A 24,919-nucleotide genomic window follows, 5' to 3' on the forward strand; every position below is an offset into this window, starting at 1 on the left:
CCCGAGGACCCTCTGCTGCAGCTTTTGAGTTCAAGTCTTGGTGCGACAGGGTATTACAGGGATTTCTGTGTCTTAGATGATACTCAAGGATCTAGGGCATCATCAATATGTAGGTGATTCATTTAGGTTCCATCATACTTTAATCCAAGGATGAGAAAATTGGGTCTGATTTCTCAAGCAATGTCCCTTTCTGGCTTTAATCACACACACTTTTGTGTACAAGCGACAACCACAGGTTAGGGTTATTTCCAACGGTTCAACCATCTAGGGAATATTTCATTTAGATGAGAGAAATGTCAAAATATCTTCTTTAAAAGGTTACATTATAAAATAACCCCTTTTCAGGTAATACTTCTAAATGGAAGATGATTATGGTTTGTTTGTATATTTTAAAAAACAGGACATAATATCCATTCATTAGTTTATAATATATAATATAGAATGAACTTACCATTATAAAGATCATACTCCTTCTATCATACTTTTTCCCCAGATACTACTATACAGATTTATAACAAATTCTTAACAATTAAAATTGTGAACGAGTTAAATCTGGCTTATTTCTATATATCTTTGATTAGATCTCTAACATCATCCTCATCTAATGGCAACGATGCACAGAAAGACTTGAGGCTGCTCGGGTGCTCTGTGAAGTTGGGTCACTGGGATAGGGACATGGCCCAGTTATTGGCCTTTGTGTTCCTGATCTATATCTTCAAACTTTCTCAGCCCTATCAACTCAACTTTTCTAAAACATCACAATATCTATATTGCTGAAAACGAACGCTTACCAATAACACTTTGGATCTGTGGAAAAGATCCAGATAACTCCACTTACAGGTCCATAATTGCTGGCTTCGTAATTATAGTTTTGGGACTTCTACTTGTCTCTCCTCATCACCTTTTTTTTTTTTTTTGCAATATGACATAAGCTAATCCTCCCAGCACATACAATTTCCAACAAATATATGTTACACTGTTGAAGAACAAGCAGGTATTTTTTTTTTTCCAGAAAAATCCCTCTCAAGATACATTACTATTAGTTGACTTTCCTATATCCAGGTAGCTATTGCACTATTCCTGAGGCCTTTTTTCTACCACCCATGCTGATCCAAATCAAACAGACCTTTGGAGAGTACTGACAATGACGTCTTCATTGACCACGATCGCTGCTACAGCCTTAGCTCCCTGTTTGCTCTGTAATGCTGTGCCAAGATCTTGGCCTTTAGATGTTCCCAGAATCTTGGAAACATTACTTATTTGTTTGTGAGTATAATAAGCTTGAGAAGATTTTTGCATCCACAACAAAATATGAGGATGAACAAAGGAGTGTGAATTGTTTTCCTTAGGGTGATAATTTTCTTTACCTAACCATAGGACTTGGAGTCAGTTAGAACAGAATTTTAAGAAATACCCTACATTGGTGCATTTATAAAACATACCAAAATTAAAACAGAGTAAAAGGACTTACTGTAACAGGATCCATTTTTTTTTCAACCTTTGGTATTAAATTTTTTTATTATTAAAAGTATTTTGTGATTATCAAAAGTATTTTGTGATTATTAAAAGTATTAAAAGATTTTTAAATTCTGAGGGATATTGGTGGGACCTATGATTAAGGACTCACATTGTTTAACTTTTAAAATATAAATTTAAAAAACTACTCTTCATATCCCAGCCTGATGACTTAAAGAAATCAGCAGGGTATCATAAAATACTCCTAGCACTTATAATGGCTTTAATTAAATAGCATAAAGACTAAACATCATGGTTCTATTACAAGAAAATAAGAAGATATGGACAGAAATAACTTTTCACAATTTCTATTTGAAGATTTCAAAATAGTATGCTAGTAATTGATTCCCTTCTAATTTGGCTGCATTCTGAGTAATAGAACAAAAGCATTTTTTAAATAATGGGCCCTTTGAAAAAACAAAGAAAAGAAGAAAGTCAATAGCAAGAAGCAAGCACACCTGCCATCAGGGGAACAGGGCTAGGGAGGTGTGTGAGATAACATGGGGCCACATCCCCTTCTCCACTGCCCTCCAGGGTGCACTGCCCCCCTCCCCCGGGCTGGACAGGTGGGCACTGCAGTATGTGGAGAAGCAGTTTTGCTGGCTCCCACTTGTTCCTCAGGCCAAAGTCCAGGCAGAAGTTGGCCTTGTGGGGTTCCTGTCGTCCTGCCAACACATGGCACTCCAGGGACACTGCTAGGAGAATGCTGGCCAAATCCTGCATGAGAAGTCACCTCCTCCACGTTCTCTTCCATGGCGAGGCTTAGACTACAGGAAACTCATTCTGTCAGGTTTTATGGTGTTTGTGCACCAGCCAACGAAAAGTAAGAGAAAGAAAAAGAAAGCAACTTGTTTAACCTCACAAATAGAAAGGAGAGAATTCCTCAAAGTACTTGATCTGGGAATGAAGCCCAACATTCCAAAATCTAGCTCAGTTTGCCACTTTTTCATTTACTCAAGGTTTTTAGAAATTTAAATAATTATGATACTATCTACTTTAGGCCATCATATCACTGCTTTCTCCAAGAGAGAGTGGTCCAAAGCCATTGTTGCAAATACAGAACAATCCATGTACCATTTGGCAACAGTCAATACACAAAGCATATTCAGACATATACGTAGACACCATAGTATACACAAATTTAAAAAGCAGATATTCTCAAAAAAAAGGCCTTCATTGGCTATTCTTAAAACCATAAATAGGCAATATTACTTTTAATAAGTTTCCTCCAATACCACGTGTATGTAGATGCTCAAATGAATATTTACCTCCATATATATAGATGTTCAGAAATAAACATGACCAACACATATGCATGCAATCTCTCTGCTGAACCAATAAAGACAACATATTTCCAGGGAATGTTTATTTGAATTTTATTGTACGTTTTTTTAAGTGGAAATCATAATCTTACAGAATTTCTTTCAAATGGATAAACTTAGACAATTTATCAATGCTTCCTTAAATTTTTACACCACACTGAACTCCAACAGGTTTTTGTTTTAAGGTAAACCAGGTTTTTGGTTCTTCCCTGTGGAGAAGTTACTTTCAAGTCAGTGAAAGTTCTTGGCCCATGATTAAAAGTCTTTGCCAATTAGTACTCAACAACTTCAATTCACTTTTTTCTGGTTCAAGATGAGTAGGAGCCTAATAAGGCTGTGATAAAAGGGCAAAAGGCACTGAGAGCCAAAAGCGGATTAATGAGCTCCTCCATTTATTTGTCTTCCTAACAGCTGAACTGTTACAACTATTGACACTCTTCAAAAGGGTCCGCTCTGAACCCTGTCCAGGCACTGCAGGCTCCAATGGACATCTTCAAACCCAGAGAATGGAGGGCGAGAGCTTCCCCTGTGTGATGCCAAAACCAACAAAGCCCCATGGATCAGGTAATGAAACTTCAGCTTCTCCCCTTTGAGATTTATTTACTGGCAGCTGACAAGGGGCAAATTCAGCTCGAATTGTGCAGTCAAGGCCCTGTCAAGCTTTTCGAGGCACCCTTGTCTTGAAGCACCTTCATGACTGGCATTTCACTCAAAAGCCCTCCGCACTGGTCCTTAACAGCTTATGACATCACAAAGGACACTCCAGACAGATGCCTACATGGCATCCTGCAGCATTTTAAAAGAGAATTAGTGGTTTTAATTATGGTCGTAGTATGAAAGGGAACCATGCAAGCTCCACAGGAGACCTTTGATCAGACCCTTTTGCTAGTACAATGCCACGGAACTGTGACTATTCCTGGTAAGGGGCCTTTTCTTGCTGAATGACTCACCAGTGATCTTTGAATGCAGACAAGCTTCTAGCCCTCCCTCTTCATTAGTGAGCATTTCTATACAGGGGCCTATATAGTGCTTGGAGTCTAGGAGCTATACAATTGGGGGGAAAAGAATCCCTACAGATTCTAGCCTTTACTTAGGAAGTGCTGAAGGACTCTGAGTGACTTTATTCATTAAAACAGGTTGCTATTAATTAACTGTCATAATAAAATAAATAACTATTATTTGCATTTCTTACTATGTTCGCTTTAGTAATATGTATAAAAGATGCTTGTAGCAGAAATGAATTTACTGAACCACTTCACCATCCCCTCCTCCCAATCCCCGCCTTTTTTTTGCATTTTGGCAGCAGGAGCCGCCTAATTATTGGGCCCAGATTTATGAGCCCAAATAGAAGTAAAACATAAATAGAAAATTAATTAAGGAAATACAAAATCCTTTTTACTTGCCAATCAGTTTATGCAACTTAAAAAAAAGCAAACAAATTAGCTATATGTTTTAGTGATTTCAGAGAATTATCTAAGACAATAAAACCTCAACTTTTTTCAAAATATCACCCAGTTGGTGTTTAGCTTGAAGTGTGAGATTATGCAACAACCACAGCTACTCAAAAAAAAAAAAAAAAAGAAGAAGAAAGAAAAAGAAGTATTCTAACTTAAAGCAGAACAAGATTCACTCTCTAAAAGATTTCCCTTTTGGGAAACACAGAATGTCTTTGGTCTGTTATTGATGTTTTAAGAATTTATCCTTCAAAACCAATCCCAATAGTCAGGGCCCTTAGAAGATTCATGGTTGATATTTTAAGTACATGAAAATAGTTCATTCTCTTCTAGAATCTACTCAAGCACAGTCATTTGGTGAAAGACTGTGGAAGTGGGAAGATTTTTTGAAAGATTCTCACTGAAATTGTAATTTGGTAACACGGGTTAAACAGAATTTGCATTAATAGCACATCTCCGTCACTGAACCCTCCATTAAACAGTATTGCTGTACTATGTTCCTTATATTTAGGAGATGACTTAGTTTTCAATTTTTCATATGGTTTCTTTTCTTGGATGAAAAACTTTTGGACTTTGGAATTTTGGAAGCTGAATGAGGAGCAGGTTTTTCACATTTTGCTGTCTCAGACATTTTTCATATTTCTCAGACTTTGCAGTTCTTTTCTTAGGTGCTTTAGAGCAATTAACATATCAGCCAGCTGTGGATCATTCCGTGCTTTCTGAGTGTAGAGACGGAAATGTCTGATGGTTTCCGATAACAAGACTTCAGGGTCTGCACCTCTTTCCCGCAGGCGCAGCATCCGCTCACAGGCGATGGCGTAGTTCTTGTGCCAATTCACTGGGTGTTCCTTTTGTAAATAGACAATCTCCTTATAAAGCTGGAAAACAGCAAAAAGGTTGGTATTCCACTGTTATCCCTTGACTCTTTTTCAAAACACAGAAAACACAGAGGAATTAATAACATAAGGAAAGAAATCAAAGCAGCCTACAGTAAAAATCTAATCGTTGCTAGGCCATGCAGAAAATGTAAGGATGCTACTGTAATTATTACAGGAGTCATCTAAAACTGCTTCTGGGGTTTTCAGATGTTGGAGAGGGAACCTAAGACACACTGTGTCGGGACAAGATGCTCTTCCTCCAGAAAGATGTTGGGAAAAGGATTTAGTCCTAATTCACGGAAAGCTGTTTACTCAACAGGCAGAAAAGTTGAAACTCCAAATTTAGCTGTTGGAGAAAAAAATAGCTTTCTTTAGAAACTGCACGGAAAAAGAACTTTAAGGAATTTAAATTTTGTCCCTCATTTTTACATAAATTTCTCTCTACATTAAAAACAACAGTAATAACAATAGCAACAATAAAGCAACTCAAACAAATTCAGCATCAAAAAGGCTGGGCATAACAGAATTTAAGAGACATCCTTAAAGTGAGATATTGAAAATCTTCACAGTATCCCATCGTTACAATTTTCATAGTTAAAACTTTGCCCACAGGAATTTGGAATTTTGTTGTTCAACATCAGAGATAATACTAATTGGAAAGAGTTAAAATTTTTGATATTGAATTTTCCAGAGGAAAAACATCAAAATTTAACAAATAAACAAAAAAGTGGATACAAATCTGCAAAATGGAATATTACCCTTGCTTACTTGGGAATTTCACAGCCTTCCTGGTGATTATCAATTGAAGCGGGACTTGCAGGATCTTGAGTCTACCCATGGACCCCATGAGAGCACAGAACAAGCAATGGTGCATTTTCCAGGACAAGTGCTTTCTGGATGACAACTGTCCTCACCATGCCATTCAGTTGAAAGTGACCAAATCACAATCTCTATTTCCCCAACCCCTACTCCAGAGCAGACAAACACACATCTAACCTAGTTCAAAATAGCATCCCATGAAAAAGTCCCCACCCCGTGTCTGACATGTCATTTTGATCTGTAACGACCCTCAGTCTTCAAGCTGCCTTTTAAAGCAATTTTCCTCTTAGTTTCCTTCACTCTGTAAGATAGGAAAGAGTTGCCTCATACCTCCATATACATCAAAGCTATTAAGTCAGCCTCCTGCCCTTTTCTTTTCTTGGTAAAATATTCAAAGTTTCTCCACCTTTCCTCATAGTCTTCTTTCTGTCCGCTGTTTCTCTTCCAGAGCCGCCCTCCGATGAGGGCCGTGTGTAAAGTGCACACACGCTGCCTGGCACAGAGGAGGTACTCAGGAACTCCTCCGGTTCTCTACTTTCCCAAGTTTTCAAAGTCCTACTAAGGTTGTGGAGTTCAAAACAGACGCCAACACTTCAGGGAGCATTTCCCCAACGTCTCAAGACAATGAGGCTCACTCATGACCTCCTTGCTATTGTCTTCAGGAATTAGAACCTCCAGACCATCCTTTTCCAGAGCACTTGTTACTGACGCATCATCAACATATTCTGGATGGCCCATTAAGACACAAGAGCCATATCTTAAAAAGCCAGTCATTCTCATCACATGGAATTATATTTCTTCCTCTGTGTGCGTGTGTTACTGCGACAATAGTCTTAGTGGACTGTATTCCATTTATTGGGGACATCTTTAACTTATCAAATGTATCCTAAGGATGACTGGGATACTCCCTGCTCCCCCACTACACCTGAACTTAATGTCCCCTAACTTAATGTCCTCCTGTACAAGCTATGGAGTAGGATAATGTAAATAATAACAAAAATCTTTTACATCCAAAAAAGAATGTTCTTGAAAAACCAGTACTGGGGGCTGGATTTGTGTTGACCCATCAAGTATTTGGCCTCATTTGTCTTGCAAACAATGTCACACATCTGGAGACGTACTTAGAGGAGACACCTATAGACTGTGCTATAGACTTGTGTTCACAGAAAAGAGCAAAGCTTACAAGCCCAAAGGGACAATAAATCCATGAATTAGCTTCAGTAGTGGCCTAACAACTGACCATGGAACAGATTACTGATGAGAATATGAAATAGTAGTAAGTCTCAGATTTCTCCCAACTAAATACCTCTTGTTTTTCACAGGATCGCAGAGTACTAGAGATAAACACGATATGATACGACCAGGATACAAGAGATAACCTATAAAGTTTAAGGCTCACGTTTTGGTTTTTTTTTTTTAGAAAAAATCCACAACTGGAAAGGTTAACTGACTCACAGTTTCACAATTAACAGCCTGACAATTAGCAGGCCTTGAACCTGGACCTCTGGCTTGCTGGACAGAACTCCAGCATGCTGCCTCCTATAATCAATCACTTGCTGTCCTCGAGTGGGCACCTTGGAGGGTCCTGCCTTTGTCTCTGTGGTTCCCTCCTTATGGCCTGTCCTTCTTCCCCCTCTCTGTCACTACCCTGCTCCACCGTATGTCTGGCTAGCTCCTTCTGATCATTCAAGACGACACTCCAGTGACATCTCCTCTGGAAGCCCTCCCTCCCTCCTCACCACCTTCCTCTCCTGGAAGGTGTTCCCACAGCACCTCTGCCAACCTCTTCTATCACTTACGAGACTGACCCCAACTGAGGACTCTACCTTCTATCTCCCTCTCTCACCTGCCACCTCTTCGATAGCAGGGACAGTGCTTGATCGTCTCCACCACAGTATTGTGTACAGACTGGGTGGTCAATAAATGTTCTGTGAGTGAATGAATAAATGAACAAACAATGAGCCAATGATCACAAAATTTAGGAGTAAAATCAGTCATCCTGATTGGCCATCATGCTATTTGACTTGGCATGAAACAAGTGCCCTGGCTGAGTAGATCCACAGCAGCCTCAAGAGAGCAGGAATACCTCCACCGCTCATACCTATAGCCCCTGGGCTCTGTTCTCACTGGCTCTTGCCAACACGTTTGTTTCCTACAGAGCAGGCTCCAAGACTCTCTCTGAAGGTGTCTGAAGAGCCCAGTGCTATAAATCCCATAAAAGCAGGGACTTGCTAAAACAGTGCTGCAGCAAGCCTCTGCTCTGTACCCCCACTTCCCATCAGAGAGGACCGACTGCACAAGAGCCTCAGTGTGGCGGGGTCATCTGAAGGTCTGTTTGGCTTTCTGGGACCACAGTTAGAAGACAGAGCCACTGTCTAAGACCTTTTATTTTTCTCATGAAATCTCACCCAGCCATGGCCCTATCCTTGCAAGTGTAGCCAGGGTCATGACTTCTGCACAGAAGGCAACCTATCAGACTTTCTTTTTTATAAAACTAAGATATTAGTTTCCTATTGCTGTTGTAACAAATCACCACAAACGTAGTGGCTTAAAACAATATAAATTTATTATCTTACATTTCTGGAGGTCAAAAGTCATAAAATGAAAGTTTTTGTAAAATCAACAGTGCTGTCTTCCTTCTAGAGGCTCTAGAATCTGTTTCTTTGCCCTTTCTATCTTCAGAGGCTACCTGTACTCCCTAACTTGTGGCCCCTTCCTCCATCTTCCAGGCCAGCTGTATAGCATCTTCAAATCTTTCTCTCTGACCTCTGCTCGCATTGTCACATTTCTGACTCTGAACCTCCTGCTTCCTCCTTATAAGAACCCCTGTGATTACATTGGGCCCACCTGGATAATTTAGGATACTCTCCCCACCTCAAGATCCTTAACTTAATCACATCTGCAAAGTCCCCTTCGCTACGTAAGGTCATATATTTACAGGTTCTGGAAATTTGGACATGGACATCTTTATGGGGGGCCATTATTTTGCCTACCACAGCCATTTACTTTAGACATTATTTGTGATACATATGAGTATTTTTCCATTTATACTGCTTTATACTGCCAAAAAAAGCTGGAAACGAAAAAATAAAAACTCTATTGTGATATACCCTCCCTCCATCCCAAACAATCACCAAATATGATGATATATATAAAAGTATAACCTACATTATACGCATGAGTGTAGAGTTGGGCTTTCACATTTGAAGGTATATTTGCTGTTTCTGCCAGGTTAAAGATGAAGAACGGCGTTTTCATCCTGGTGTTGTGGGGCAGGTGGGAACCTTCATTAAAATCATGTTGTCAATTTCATATTCAAAGCTAAATCTACCAGACTTTCTCATTGATAAGGAACATACAAAAGCCATTATTGTATTATTTTTACTTCTCATATTCATAGACATTTACTCTGAACCAACAGCAACCCCTACTTCCCCCACTGCAAGATACTGTATTCACACTGACTGCCAAATCTTTTAGAATAAAGCTTATGATCCTCATCACTATTGGGCATCGTTCTTCCTCCAGAGGTGCATTATTGTTATGCAAGAGCAGCTGGGGAGGGGAAGACTTGCTGAGTTGGTCAGCACATCCCTGAAGGTGCCCGTCGCAAAGGCTCATGCCATGTGTGACCAGTGCTTCAAAGGTGGCTGGACTCTGACCACATGAACTCACCAACGTGTCTTCAGCACACCACTTAAATCAATACCTGCCCGAATAATGACCTGCTTTCTTCTTTTATGTGATTTCTCCCCCAGCTTTCCCACATTCAATCACAGTGAAGAACTGTGCAAAGATACGGTATATCTTTGATCAGTTCTTATAAGCAAGTATTTGCCCCTATAACTAGACTGATAACTTGAAATATGCTGTTTTCTGACTTTTTAAAAGACACTACTGCAAAAACTATAGTATATCTATTTTTATAATTGTTATTTTGGAGTTGTACTTCTTGACAACTTTTTAAAAATCTCTTTAAACTTATGTGAGGCCTTTACACTATAACTCAGTTCTCGGTGCACAGCTCAGTCTCTGGCCCAGAGTGCGCATCAATACATTTTTGCTGACGGAAGTACTTCACAAGTACTTGGTACCCCTGTCTGCATCACTTAGGACTTTTCCATTAATATTTAGGCCAAAGTCTGTTATTGTTAGATATTTTGATTATTTTAATATAATGACAGGAACAAAGAGAGTCAACAGCATCACCATAAAGTGTTCTATAAAGAAACAACAGGGAAGTACAGCATCTAGCACATTAATATGCAAATCTCTTTTCACAAATCTGCCTGCTCCCTTAGACTGAGCTCCCTGAGGGTGGGAACTGGGCCATATTCATATGTGTAGCTTCCCTGCCTAGCACAGTGCTTGGCCTCTAGTAAGCCTTCAATAAATGCTTAAATAGTTAATTAGCACATGACACATGGAGCCAAGGTCCTCTTACCTTCTCCTCAATCAGCTGCGCTCTCTTTGCTTTAGTTGAGGCAAGAGAACACAGGAGTTATGAGTGCTCCAGGGTCAGACAGATGTGAGCTCAGACTCTATCTCTAGTAGCTATGTGGCCTCGGACAAGCAACCTCTCTACCTCCAGTTTGTTCTTTCGTAGAATGGGATAATAATAACTTCTTCACAGGGTGTTGTGAGGATGAAATGAGATTATGTATGTATAATGATTAGTATTATGCCTCAAAGAAAATAAGTGATCATAAAAGTTATTTTTATTATCACCACTCACCCCTACTCCCAAAATGAAAAGTGCCACATAAAGCTACTTCTCTGCCATATTAAAAATAGGCTGCAAACACAAAAACGTTGATTAGTCACCTTGCTTGCCACATCTCCTCATTGGCCACAGATTCCCAAGAAGATGGATCAAACCTGTAGTTACAAGACAACAGTAACATTATTGTCAGCTACATTTATTGCTGTGGATGTGTAATCTTGATTTTGCAATCTTGCAAGGCCAATAAAATAGGCCTTGAAGTGCTAATAGGGAACAAGATAATAAACTTACTCTCCTAGAAAAGTTCAATTGTTAGGAATTTGTGGTTTTGGCAAATGTGTTCTTAATTTCCATAATGAGCCCCAGTGCCTCATGGGAGCAAACAAAGGATTAGTGGGGAGAGGCTGGAGGCATCTGGGGAGCCAGCTGTTCTTAAGAACTGTTAGATGGGCCATAGTGTGGGGCTGAGGCCTGGGTCACTCTACGGACACAGCTAAGAGCCAATGGGCTGTGAAGTAAGGGAATAAGCCTGAGGAGAGGGGACTCCTGGCTTTGATAAATTATTGCGGGAACTAGGAAGCTGCCCGAAGAACACTGGCTAAACCACTTGCTGGCTTTTTTTTTCTCTTAATTAAAATTTCTCTTATTATGTATCTATTTTGACAGAATGGAGATAAGGAGTGATGTTGCGTACTTGTGCTGCTGTCGGCTGCTTGGAGAATGGGTGATTTTCTAACTTTCCCTCACAATGGTCACAGAGTGCTCTGATGTAGACCTACTTATCCATCTCCAGCTGGTGCACAGCAATGAGGTCTGTTTGCTCTTATTGATTCAAAAAACCTTGGTAGCATTTGTTCATATGATCTTGCCTGTTGTTCTTGAATTATAAGCAATAATTATGTAAGTTGTAAATAATTCATAATTTTAAAAATAGGCAATAGAAGCACATTTCTTTAGATGGTGACTCATTCTCCATATGGGAAAGAGTCAACTCTATGTAGAAATGCTTCAAGGAAGACTAATCATGCCCAAAACAGCATAACCAGGCTGATGACAAATAACTGTGAAGAAAAAGTTACTTAAGTCCCAGTCTTCCCTATAGAGAAGTTAACTGCCATTCCTGAAGAAAGAAAAATATGACGTTTATGCATGTGGAAACTATGCGCAAAACAGAGTGCCTTTTAAATCTCTACTGCAGTTAATGAATTTCTTCCCCTTTGAGGGTATGAGATGTAGGATGGTGGATAATACAGCCTTATGAGAGCTGGAAGTGGAAGGTGCAGCATCTACCTGCTGTGGTGTCCACAAGCACAGCCTCCTTTTCCCTTCTACCTCCTCACTGTCCTTCAAACATGAGGACAAGAAATACACGTTCTCTTTCTCTATTATGATGCTCGGTGGGCAGCAAAATAACAACATTAACAACTAATAAAAAACAAAACGAAAAAATTAAAAGACATCTCAAAGTTTAGTAAGTTTTTTAGGCACACAAAATTGCTATAATTTGATGAAAAATATAACTGCTCTTCATACCTTCCATATTCTTCAGTCCAGTTGTAGATATTTCTTGTAAGTCTAATCCATTCCTCAGGGTTGAATACAATCTCTGAAGGAACTAATTTGTCACAAGAACCCCATGGCCAAAGTGAATAGTTCTTTTTCCAGGTTGGGTCACCTTCATGAATTCCTATGCAAACAAATGTTTCTTTTCTATTGAAAACAGAAACAAAAATATTTTTAACATAAAGTTCTAAATGTTAAATATATATAACTCATGAAGGGTCATTTTTGACTCCTTAAACCTTGGTTACCAATAAACCATTTGCAAACATTTTGGTTTACTTAAATCTTTCCCAAATAGACTGTTTGAAATTTACATTCATGTAAAAAAGCTGTTTTAGGGGGTTGGTAAGAAGCATACAGACATAAATGATAAAACCTACCTGTTTGTAACATTAAAGAAATCACTCAGGGATAAGCGCTGTTATAATAAAAACTTCTGTGGTCCTGTCTCACGTGTAAACATACATATTATTTGACACCTTTTTAAATTTTATAGATGGAAATATGTTTTCTTTGTATCCCTACTTAGAAGTAGTCTTTCTCAAATTCCCATTGCACTTTATTTTTTATCTCTTTTTTATCTCATTATTTTATTGTAGTTATTTTTTGCATTTATAAGTCTTTCTGAGTAGCCCAGAAGCATCCTAAGGATAGGCTCTCTCTCTTTGAATTAACTCTGAATCCCATATAGAATGATGCATAGGTAATACATGGTATTTGCTGAGTAAAATTAATTAGATTTGAATAATTATTAGGAGCTTCAAATCCTATAAAAATTAGTAATAGAAATAGTTTAAATAAGCTTGTTTCAAAAACATTATAATTAAATAGTTCGATTCCAATTTGTGGTATATGCCTTAATATCTATTATTAAGTAGGAAAAAAAAGAAGCATATTAACAGAAATTACTTGAAAGTAAAACACTTCATGAACTTTGAAACAAGACACTTCTGGCTTAGATTTTAGATTTTTTCCACCATTTATTATCTCTATGATTTTGGGAAAATTACCTAACTACTTGTGTCTAGTCTCCCTCATTGGCGAAACGGGTATAACTATCTTTCAGAGCTGTTTGAGATTAGATGAGATATCTGATATAAAGCACAGTCTTAAAACATAACAGTTCTGGTTCTAGGGAAGATGGAGTAGGCATATTCTACTCTGTCTCTTCCACTGCACACAACTATAATTCCTGGACAGAAAACATAGAACAGCCATCTGAGGACTCTGAAAAGTAAATGGTAGAAAGAAGATTGGGGGAAGAAACCAGAATTCTGAGTTCTACCAAATCCGTGGTGAGTTTACCCACCCTTTTTTCCCCTTCCAGAATTGCCTGGCCTGGACTCAAAGGAAGCCTGAAGCCCAGAAGTATACACCAAGTGAGGACAAAAGAGCTCCAAGAAAAGCCCTTTTTTTCTAGACCAAGGAGCAGGAAAGTGAACTCATAAGGGTTGGAGCAAGCAGAGGAAATCCCCTGGGTTGTTTTCCCTTCTCTCCTTCCCCAGGCACCAGGCAATACTGTGCCAGCAGCAGAGGCGGCAGCACAGCGATGGCAGCGGCAGCTGGGCAGGTTCCTACAACTCTGAGGAAAGGAATACTTTCCCCTAATCAGAGGAGCTGTGCTTCCAAGAGCAGGGGGAAAATTCCCACTACTCTTTGCCTCTTTCAATCTTCCCACAGCCTGGCCCCAGGTGTAGACACAGTCACACGAATTGCATGGCAGAAGAACAAAATTAAAGCTCCAGCTTTCTGGTCAGAGAACCAGGAAGACAGGTTCTGGGGAGCTGGAAAGTCCTGGGATGAATACAGAAAGGACGGTGATCAAGACAGCAGTCCCATAAAGTTGTGTATGAACTCCTGCTTATCTCTAAGCTCAGCATGCATGGATCTGACCTTAGAGAGGGTTTGACGAATGAGCCACAGGGCAGACCACCACCCAGGACCCAGACTGCGTACTGGGTAGCATACACAAGGGATTAATCTAGACAGCACTATAAATGCTTTGAAAACAGAACTAACATCAGAACCCCACAGTTCACAGAAGGCAGGTCAGAACTTGCAGTCTGAGATTAACCTGGCTGATAGCCTGCTAAACAAACAAACAAAAAATCAACATTCTCCTTAGGATTTAAATAAGACTCAAATATTAAAAATGTCTGGGATACAATCCAAAATTACTCAGCATATGAAAAACCAGAAAAATTTCAACTCACAATGGAAAATACAATCAATAGATATCAATTCCAAGATGACATAGATGGTAGAATTGTCAGACAAAGACTTTAAAATAGCTGTTATAACCAAGCACCAAGAAGTAAGGGCAAATATTCCTGAAATAAAGGGAAAGATGGAGAATGTCAACAGAGAAACTGAAGATATAAAGAGGAACCAAATGGAAAGTTTACACTTGAAAAATATATTGATTGAAATTGAAAATTTTGGGTGGGCTTAGTATAATTTTAGAAAGAGTGTGTGTGTCAGTGAACTTGAAGATAGAGCAAGAGAAATTATACAATTTAAACAGAGAAAAATGATTGAAAAAAATGTACAGAGTCTCAGGAACCTACCTGTGGGACAATACTAAAAGGTCTAACATTTGTGTCATCAGAATCCCAGAAGGAGAAAAGAAAGAATGTGGAGCGGAAAAAATATTTGAAGAAATAACATCTGAAAAGCTCCCAAATTTTGTGAAAGACATAATCTCACAGATTCAAAAAACTCAGTGAACCCCAAACAGGCTAAACTCAAAGAAATTCATGCCCAGTACATCATAATCAAACTGCTGAAAACTAAAGACAAATAAAAAAATCTTGAAAGCAGCCAGAGAAAAACAACACATCTCACATAGGGAAACAATGACTTGAATGCAGAATTCTCATCAGAAACCATGCAGGTCAAAAGGATGTAAAATAACATTTGTAAAGTGTGGGGTGGGTGGGGTGGTGGTGGGAAGAATTATCAACCCAGAATTCTAATTATAGAAATATCCTTCAAAAATTAAGGTGAAATAAAGACATTTTCAGATAAAGGAAAACTAAGAGAATTCACTTCTAACAGTCTTGCTCTCAAAGAAATGCTAAAGGAATATTTTCAGATGGAAGGAAAATGATATAAGAGGGAAACTTGGACTATCAGGATTGAAGGTAGAGCAACAGATCTGGTAAATATCTGGATAAATATTTCAGACTATTTTTTCTCTTAAGTTTTAAAATATATATATGACAGTTAAAAAATATCACATGCCTGATATAATATATATGACAACGTAATCAAAAGTGGGAAGGTTAAAGGGACTTATATGGCAGTAAGATTTCTACATTCCACTTGAAATAGTAAAATATTAATCCTAAATAGACTGTCAAAAGTTAAGTATGTATACCGTAATCTTAAGAGCAACCACTAGAAAAATTTACAAAGAGACATAGTAAAAATCTCAACAAACAATTTAAAATAGAATATTAAAAAACTCAAATTATCCAAAAGAAGGCAAGAAAGGGGAAACAATGGAATGAGAAACAGAGGAAATAAACAGAAAGCAAATAATAAAATGCTAGACATACATACAAATATATCAATATTTACATTAAATGTGAATGGTCTAAATACACCAATGAAAAGATAGACATTGTCAGAATGGATAATAAAACAAGACACAAATATATGCTGTCTACAAGAAACCCCCTTTAAATATGGTATAGGTGGTTAAAAGCAAACAGACAAAAAAAGACATATCAGGAAAACACTTATCAAATTAAAACCAAAAACCTCAGAGGGATTTTTTTTTGTAAATAGAGAGAAAGGTGCAAATGCAATTCAATGAAGAAAGGATAATATTGTTAACAAATGATATTAGGACAATTTGACATTCATAAGCAAAAAAAAAAAAAAAGAATCTTATCCTAAAACCCCCAACTCTTACAAAAATTAACTCAAAATGGATCATTGATCTGAAATGTAAAACATAAAACTATAAAATTCTTAGACGAAAACATGAGGAAATCTTTGTGACCTGGTGTTAGGCAAAGAATCCTTTGATATGACACCAAAAAGTTTAATCCATAAAGGAAAAAAATGATAATTGGATTTCATCAAAATAAAAAAGTTTTATCTGCAAAAGTTTGGACACTTGGAAGAGAATAAAAAGACAAGCTACAAACTGGGAGAAAATATTTACGAATCACATATTTAACAAAGGATTTGTATACAGAATACATAAAGAACTCTCAAAATTCAATAGTAAGAAAACAAACAATCCAATAATCCTACTTCTAGGTATGAAAACACATTCACACATAAACTTGTACATGAATATTTATAGCAGCTCTATTCACAAATGCCCCAAACTGGAAACAACCCAAATATCCTTCAATAGGTGAATGGATAAATAAACTATGGTACATCCATACAATGGAATACTACTCAGCAATGAAAAAGAATAAACTATTGACACACACAAAAACTTGAATGGATCTCAAAGGCATTATGCTAAGTGAAATATGCCAGTGTCAAAAGGTTACATACTTGATGAGTCCATTTGTAAGACATTTTGAAAACGATAAAACCACAGCAATGGAGAATAGATTAGTTGTTGTGAGGGTTAGGACTTCAGGAACAGTATGACTACATGCTAGCAGCACATGGGAGTTTTTGGGGTCATGGATCTATTCTGTATCCTGATTGTTGTGGGGGTTACACAAATGCATATATGTGTTAAAATTCATAGAACTGTACACTAAAAAAAAGGTAATTTTTACTGCATATTAAAAATAAAATAAAATAATAGGTATTCAGTAAATATTAGCTTCCTTCCTTTTAAAAAGTATCCATTTAGAGAGCTTTCATATGACACTTATGGTTTAACACTTTGGGGAAAAAAATCTCTATCAAGTGCCTTTCAATTGTTCATGTCTTTTGACTTGGTAATTTCACTTCTGAGAATCTATTCTAGTAATTCAAACTTTCACCTCCTCCACAAGAAAACTATATACACAGAGGCATTTGTTGTAGCCTATAATTTTATTAGGTAAAAATTAAGATATCACATTAAGTATCTACTAATAGTTCGATTCCCCTATTATTATTAAATTACAGTATATGTACCTACTAAAAATATTTACAAAGGGTTTGTAAAAACATTAAGAAAATGGTTTTATGATATTCAATGAAAAAATAGGATTCTTCCATATTATGCTTTCAACTTTGTAAATAATATGCATTTTTGATATATTTGTTATTTCTGATTGATAGGACCACACTTTTTCTAGTTTTTAAAAAATAACTTCTTATTCTGTAATGAACACATACTATTTCTTAAACTAAAAAGTTTACTTTAAAATTGGACACCAATAAGCAATATTTATCCTGTGGCTTTGATTAGTCAAAAATATTAACAAAAATTTATTGGCCAGAATGATCATCACCAGGCTATATTACAATAGCAAAAGTCTAGAAACAACAACAATGTCCAAAAATAGAATATTTGTTATCATGCATCTATATGAAAATATTATTAAGCCAAAAATGATGGTAATAAAGACATTTTATTGAATACATGAGGAAATGCTCATGAAACGATATTAAGTGAAAAAAAACTGGACAGGAAACTCAATATTATCCCAGCTATGTAAAATACAGTATGTGTATATGAGTATGTATGTGTGTGGATAAATAAATAATTTCTGTTAAAAATGAATGGAATTCCAAAATGTTTACCAAAATGTTAATAGTGGTTGTCCTTGAAAGACAGATGGTACTGATCTTCCTTATGTTTGTCCACATTGTCTAGAGTTCCCACAAGGAGCATACAATATTTCCATGAGGACATGCCTCATCCACGTCTGTAGGAAAAAGCCCTCTACCATCTGGGCCTCCACACTCACCCCCTCACCTAACCCTCTCAGCCCTGAGCTCCAAACATCCTGGGCCGCCTCGTTTCCCCAGAGCGCAGCAGGCCCTTTTCAGGACTTTGCACATGCACTTCCCTTGAATCAGCCTTCTCCCACTCACTTGGCAAATTCCTACTTAGATTTTAAGTCTCCAAAGTTTTGTCCATATCAACATTATCAAGCCTACCAGATGATACTGTAATTTATCTGTTTCATATTTAAGACACCACCTGAAACCCTCTCTGAAAGACTGTAACAGCAGGGATCATGTCCATGCCTCTGTGGCTAGTATAGTTGTTGGGACATTCTGGACACCCAATATTTCTTAAATAAATGTTGAATGAATGCCCCCAGGCAGGATTAATCACTTCTTCATCCATGGTCCCAGAACACTTGGCTTATACTGTCAGTTAAATCATCCATTCAGTAAACACATATTGAACACTTACTGTGTCTCAAGGCTTTGCTAGTATAGGGCTTATCCTATCGTATTATTGCCAGTTGTATTTCTTTCTACATATATATACAACTAGATTGTGGCCTACTTGAATTTGGAACTGAGTCTCACTTTATTGCCAAGGCCTAATATAAGGTGGAACATAGTAGATTCAATAAATGTTTGTGAGGTTGAATTACATCAAGTTCACACACACACAAAAAATGTCTATTTGGCGAAGTTAATGGTTCTTATATTTCATTCCAAAATAGAACAATTAAATGTTCTATTCAGGAAACTTCAGGCTCTGAACACCAAAAGTATCTCATTATTATGTTCCTAGTAAAGGATAATTTAACTTTGGAATTTACAAAGAATTTCTGAGGTTCCCTTTAGAAGAGAACAGAAATTATGAAATAAATTTTTCTTCTTCACACTCTGGACAATCCCAAGCATTTCACAGACAGGAGAAATGTTCAACACTACACCACTGAAGGAGTTATTTATCCTCAACCTTAACTATGAATAATTTTATGTTCTCAAGTATAGAATTCATAATTCTCATATGTTATCTCAGCCAACATAACTGTAGGTGTTTTTCTTATTTATAAAAATGCCTTATCCTTTATTAAAAAATCCTTAAGCTATTTTTATATAGTGATTATTTCTAGAAAACATTTGCTTTACACTTAAAAGGGGGCCATGGTGTTGATCGGGGGAAACTATAATTGCTTGCGATCCACCTGCAATGATTTCAAGTAGGCAGGCACATCTCCAATTTCTCTGAATTGTACTAAGATCTTATTTGCTATTCTTGCTAATCTGTCTTTCTTTTTCCTTTACCCAGAACAATAACATTTATTTCTGCCTGGCCTCATTTATGCACAGAGATTCAATTTAATTACAAAGATAATCTCACCAGTGACAGAGAAATAGGTGTAGAAAATTGGTCTTTTGGATAAAGCACAGCTGCTACATAAACAATTTTAGAAAAGCTTAAGATTTTAGAAAAGCTATTATATGAAAAGAATGCTTACTGTTTATTTACTTCAAGAAAATGATAAAGATTAAATGTGACCATTCCACTAGGTAGTATTCCTTCCACAGGATTCCACCGGTTCCCAGGAAAGTTGACACCTGGTAAATGCTTTGCCATCTTGGGTAAATACCACTCATAAGTCATCATCTGCCAGAAAAATAACATATATCATACTTTTAATATATTTCCTAAAAAAGAATTAAGTTTAGCAAGTAAAGTGAAAAAGATCTAAAGTGTGGATATACTCATTAAATATAAAGATAATTGAAAAATACATACAAGCACAACCGAGGCATGTGGCACTCACGACTCTTCTGATTTAAACCTTGGATTTCATGTCTTAAGTTACAACTGTCATTGGTAACATCAGCATCTAGTTTCATTTTGCCTCCACGGATTTGATGGACTGCCCAGAAAGACCTTCCCCCATTCTTATACCGAGAGAACATGTACTCAACTTTGAGAAGCAGCTTAAATGTCACTTCCTCTGCGATGCCCTCCAGTGTCCACAGCAGCAGGCTATGCCCCTACAGCACTTTGCACGCACCTCTGTCACAGCCCTTAGTCCACTCCTCACTAGACCGCAGGCCCCAGAGGGGGACTGCATCTCTTCATCTTCGTGTGCCTGTGCCTGGCACAGCGCCTGGCACACAACAGTTCTCAAATTATGTTTGCTCAAGTGCAAATGTCTTTGATGGCCAGACGAGACAACCCAGGCAAAATATAGAGATGTGTCATTACTCCATTCTTTCATTAATTCATTCAAAATCAAGTATTGCTCACCTATAATGAGGAAGATATAATCCCTGCCCTTGAGAAGCACAATCATATGATAATCTAGGCTTCAAAGCTAAAAACCCTTTTGGCTAAACTGTCTGAATTTATTAGTAGCTCCAAATTAATTACAGATCCTGACATGTTCTTTTGATTAAAATAAATCATTAGTATCAAAAACATCATAATTTTCTTAATTCTGTACTTAATATGTACTTAAATTCTATACTTTTACATATACAGATTTCCTTTTTTTTAAAGAAAGACTCATATTTACACTTTCAAAGCTTTGTTAAAGTTTGGATATCATCGTTTGAGCAATTATGCTTCTGTTTTACTTGCCTTACACAAGTCATTTAACTAGAAATAAATTAATTTTAATCTAAGTGTACATTGTAAATATTCAAAAAATACTTATTGAATTAGATTTTACTACCCAATAGTTTCAGCTCTTGGGGATATTAACATTAATTAAATACCCACTGTGTGCTATGACCTTAATGTTTTTCATTTAACTCTCATAATAACCTTACTATGTGAGAATAATTATGTCAGATACTGTTGATTGCCCACTCAACAGCTAATACCTTCTTCTTTCTCACCAACAAAGTCCTGATTTTGATCAGTAGCCCAGAGCAGCAATCTGCTCAGGTTTAGTCATTCCCTTTTGCTAGTGAGTAGGAGTGGCCATATGACCCCATACTGGTCAGTGGTAGCCTGAGTGGAGGTCTGCTAGGGGCTTCTGGGGCACATGTTACTCCTGATAGAGAGGGAGGGGTGGGGCAGGCCCTAGACGCACTTTGCTTTGTTTTAGGATGGGATGTTAGGAACCGGGCATCAATCAGTTCGAGAGACCTGCAGAAAAGCTGCCCCAGAACCCTGATATCATTGAACTGCTTGTATTATCAAACCTAAAACCTCCCATCTCCAGACTACTTGTTATGTGAAATTAAAAACGATATAGTTTAAGCTGCTCTTAGTCAGGTATTTTGCTTCTTGCATTCAAAAGCATCCTAACTTATATGATGATCATTTCCATTTTATAAATAAGGAAACGGAGGCTCTGAGAGGAAAAATCATTAGCCCGCATCACACATCCAGGAAGTGACAGGATGAGGACTTGAATTTAGGTCTAATTAACTTTGAAATCCATGCTTCTCAACTACAGTAGCTGCCACCCCAAATAGTATTTCAAATCACACTGCAACACCATATTATCAACAAATAATCCAGCTTTTGTCAGAAGCTAGACTGAAGATCAAATTAATCAATCTGTATACTTGATATAAATGCAAACTGCTTATAAAAATATGTGTAATTTGCAAATTTCCCTGTATTTGCAAATCTGTTTATAGAGATTTCTCCAAAAAATTCTAATTATTCATTAATTCAACAAAATTTATTAAACAAGTATTGTGCCTAGTAATTTGCTCAAACTAATCACAGTATTTTTTTAGGATTAAGAATGTCTCTTTTCCTGATGACTGCTCTAAAAACACCAGAGACAGATTTGTTCCCTTTTAAGTATTTACGGTTTAAATAATAAATCTTATAGTTTAAATATATTTCTTCAGTTCCAGAAGCTTGTTTTAATAGAGCTCAAAATTTTCACAAGTCCTCTCAAAACATAGTTTTGTCATAAGATCAACAAAGTTTACACAAAAATTCTATACCAGAATTGTGGTTAATAATTTCTATTTTGAGTGAAATGTTTACTTACCTGCAGAATGACTTATTTTATATTCAACCTAATTTATTTTAATCCCTGGACCAGTGGGCAGCGTTAATTTGAATGGCTGAGTTGGCCAAACGTAAAAAAGAACAATTTAAAAATAAATTTCTTTTGTTGGTGCTGTGGAGTGGATTCCAACTCCTAGCGACCCTGTGTACAGCAGAGAGGACCCCGCCTGGTCTTTCCATGCCATCCCCTCACCTTCTGACGCTCTATCAGACAACGCTCGCTGCTAGTCACACGGTTGTCACGGCAAATTTTTCAGAAGTGGGGGCCAGGTCCTTCTTGCTAGTCCTTCTAGTCTGGAAGCTCCGCTGAAACCTGTCCACGTGGGGACCCTGCGGTGTTTGAAACACTGGTGGCACAGCTCTCAGCACCACAGCAGCACACAGCGGCCGCAGTAGGACAGCCCACAGACGGGTGGTGTGGCTCCCTGACCAGGAAACGAACCTGGGCCATGGCAGTGGGAACGCCAAATCTCAACCTCTAGACCACCAGGGCTGGCTTAAAAATAAATTTACAACACAATATTTGCATAGTTTGTCATGTGAACTGGAGACTTAGGATGTTATTTGAATCTAACATAAAACACACTGATTCTTTTTAAAAAAATGTTTATTTTACTCAGTTTTTTATTGAGGTAACATTGTTTTATAACAAGATATAAAATTTCAGGTGTACATCATTATATTTCGACTTCTCTATACACTACATCACGTTCACCACCAAAAGTCTAGTTGCCGTCCGTCACTGTACACGTGCACCCTTTTACCCTTTTTGCCCTCCCCCTCCCCTTCCCCTCTGGTAACCACCAATCTATTCTTTTATCTATACGTTTGTTGTTGTTGTTTTTATCTTCCACATATGAGTGAAGTCATACAGGAATTGTCTTTCTCCGTCTGACTTATTTCACGTAGCATAATATCCTCAAGGTCCATCCCTGTTGTCACAAATGGCAAGATTTCATCTTTTGTTTTTAAAGCTGAGTAGTATTCCACTGTACATATATACACCATATCTTCTTTCTCCATTCATCTGTTGATGGGCACTTAGGTTGTTTCCAAGTCTTGGTTATTGTGCATAATGCTGCAATGAACATAGTGGTGCACATACCTTTTCTAATTAGTGTTTTTGTGTATTTGGATAAATACTCAGAAGTGGAATAGTTGGATCATATGGTAGTTCTATTTTTAATTCTTTGAGGAAATCTCCATACTGTTTTCCATAGTGGCTGCACCGGTTTACATTCCCACCAGCAGTGTACGAGGGGTCCCTTTTCTCCATAACCTCTCCAACATTTGTTATTTCTTGTCTTTTTAATAATAGACATTCTAACATTATAACATTTAATAATACATTCTAGGTGTAAGGTGATATCTCATTGTAGTTTTGATTTGCAATTCCCTAATAATTAGTGATGTTGAGCATCTTTTCATGTGCCTGTTGGCCATCTGTATATCTTCTTTGGAAAAATGTCTGTTCACATCCTCTGCCCATTTTTTGATCAGTTTGTTTATTTTTTTGTTGTTCAGTTATATGAGGTCTTTATATATTTTGGATATTAACCCCTTATCGAATATATGATTTGCATATATCTTCTCCCAATTGGTAAGTCATCTTTTCACTTTGTTGATGGTTTCCTTTGTCATGCAGGAATTTTTAGTTTGATGTAGTCCCATTTGTTTATTTTTTCTTTTGTTTCCCTTGCCTGAGGAGACATATTCAGAAAGATACTGCTAAGATGGATGTCAAAGAGCATACTTCCTATGCTTTCTTCTAGGAGTTCTATGGTTTCAGGTCTTACATTCAAGTCTTTAATCCATTTTGAGTTAATTTTTGTGTGTGGTGTGAGATAATGGTCTGCTTTCATTCTTTTGCATGTGGCTGTCCAGTTTTCCCAGCACCATTTATTGAAGAGACTTTCCTTTCTCCACTGTATGTTCTTGGCTCCTTTGTGGAAATTAGCTGTCCGTATATGTATGGGTTTATTTCTGGGCTCTCAATTCTGTTCCATTGATCTGCGTGTCTGTTTTTCTGCCAGTACATCTGTTCTGATTACCATAGCTTTGTAGTATATTTTGAAATCAGAGAGTGTGATGCCTCCAGGTTTGTTCTTTTTCTCAGGATTGCTTTGGCTATTTGGGATCTTTAGTTGTTCCATACAAGTTTTAAGATTTTTTGTTCTATTTCTGTGAAAAATGTCATGGGGATTCTGATAGGGATTGCACTGAATTTGTAGATTGCTTTAGGTAATATGGACATTTTAACTATCTTAATTCTTCCAATTCATGAGCATGGAACATCTTTCCATTTCTTTGTGTCTTCTTTGATTTCTTTCAACAATGTTTTATAGTTTTCAGTGTACAGGCCTTTCACCTCCTTGGTTAAATTTATTCCTAGGTATTTTATTCTTTTTGTTGTGATTGCAAATGGGATTGTATTCTTGATTTCTCTTTCTGCTAGTTTATTGTTAGCATATAGCATATAGATATGCAACTGATTTTTGTATGTTGATTTTATACCCTGCCACTTTACTGAATTTGTTAATTATTTCTCATAGTTTTTTGGTGGATTATTTAGGGTTTTCTACATATAAAATCATGTCATCTGCAAATAGTGACAGTTTTACTTCTTCCTTTCTAATTTGGCCACCTTTTATTTCTTTTTCTTGCCTAATTGCTCTGGCTAGGACTTCCAGTACTATGTTGAACAAGAGTGCTGAGAACACATTGCTTCTTAAAACATTCAGTTTAAGTGAGAAAGAAGCAACTCATATGAC

General features: G+C 37.3%; 1 protein-coding gene across 5 annotated transcripts in view; it reads right to left on the bottom strand.

Annotated features, from left to right (window-relative positions):
* Positions 1–1,562: 1,562 nt before the first annotated feature.
* TMEM260 (transmembrane protein 260) overlaps positions 1,563–24,919 on the bottom strand; it is a 66,793-nt gene continuing 43,436 nt past the window's right edge. Inside the window, exons 12-16 of one of the 5 annotated variants that reach the window (XM_087448455.1) lie at positions 19,633–19,781; positions 12,245–12,421; positions 10,813–10,866; positions 9,157–9,247; positions 1,563–2,298 (exon numbers count right to left, since the gene is read on the bottom strand). In XM_087448455.1, coding sequence (XP_087304581.1) covers positions 2,278–2,298; positions 9,157–9,247; positions 10,813–10,866; positions 12,245–12,421; positions 19,633–19,781 — 492 coding nt within the window. In that variant the 3' untranslated portion in view covers positions 1,563–2,277. Of the gene's footprint in view, positions 2,299–2,874; positions 5,170–9,156; positions 9,273–10,812; positions 10,867–12,244; positions 12,422–19,632; positions 19,782–24,919 lie in introns of those variants that run through there. The other 4 variants (XM_087448454.1, XR_015556184.1, XM_087448457.1 and 1 more) reach the window with 4 other exon arrangements.

This window comes from Ceratotherium simum, chromosome 24, assembly GCF_057802395.1.
Source record: "Ceratotherium simum simum isolate JZ-2026a chromosome 24, ASM5780239v1, whole genome shotgun sequence".
NCBI lineage: Eukaryota > Metazoa > Chordata > Mammalia > Perissodactyla > Rhinocerotidae > Ceratotherium > Ceratotherium simum.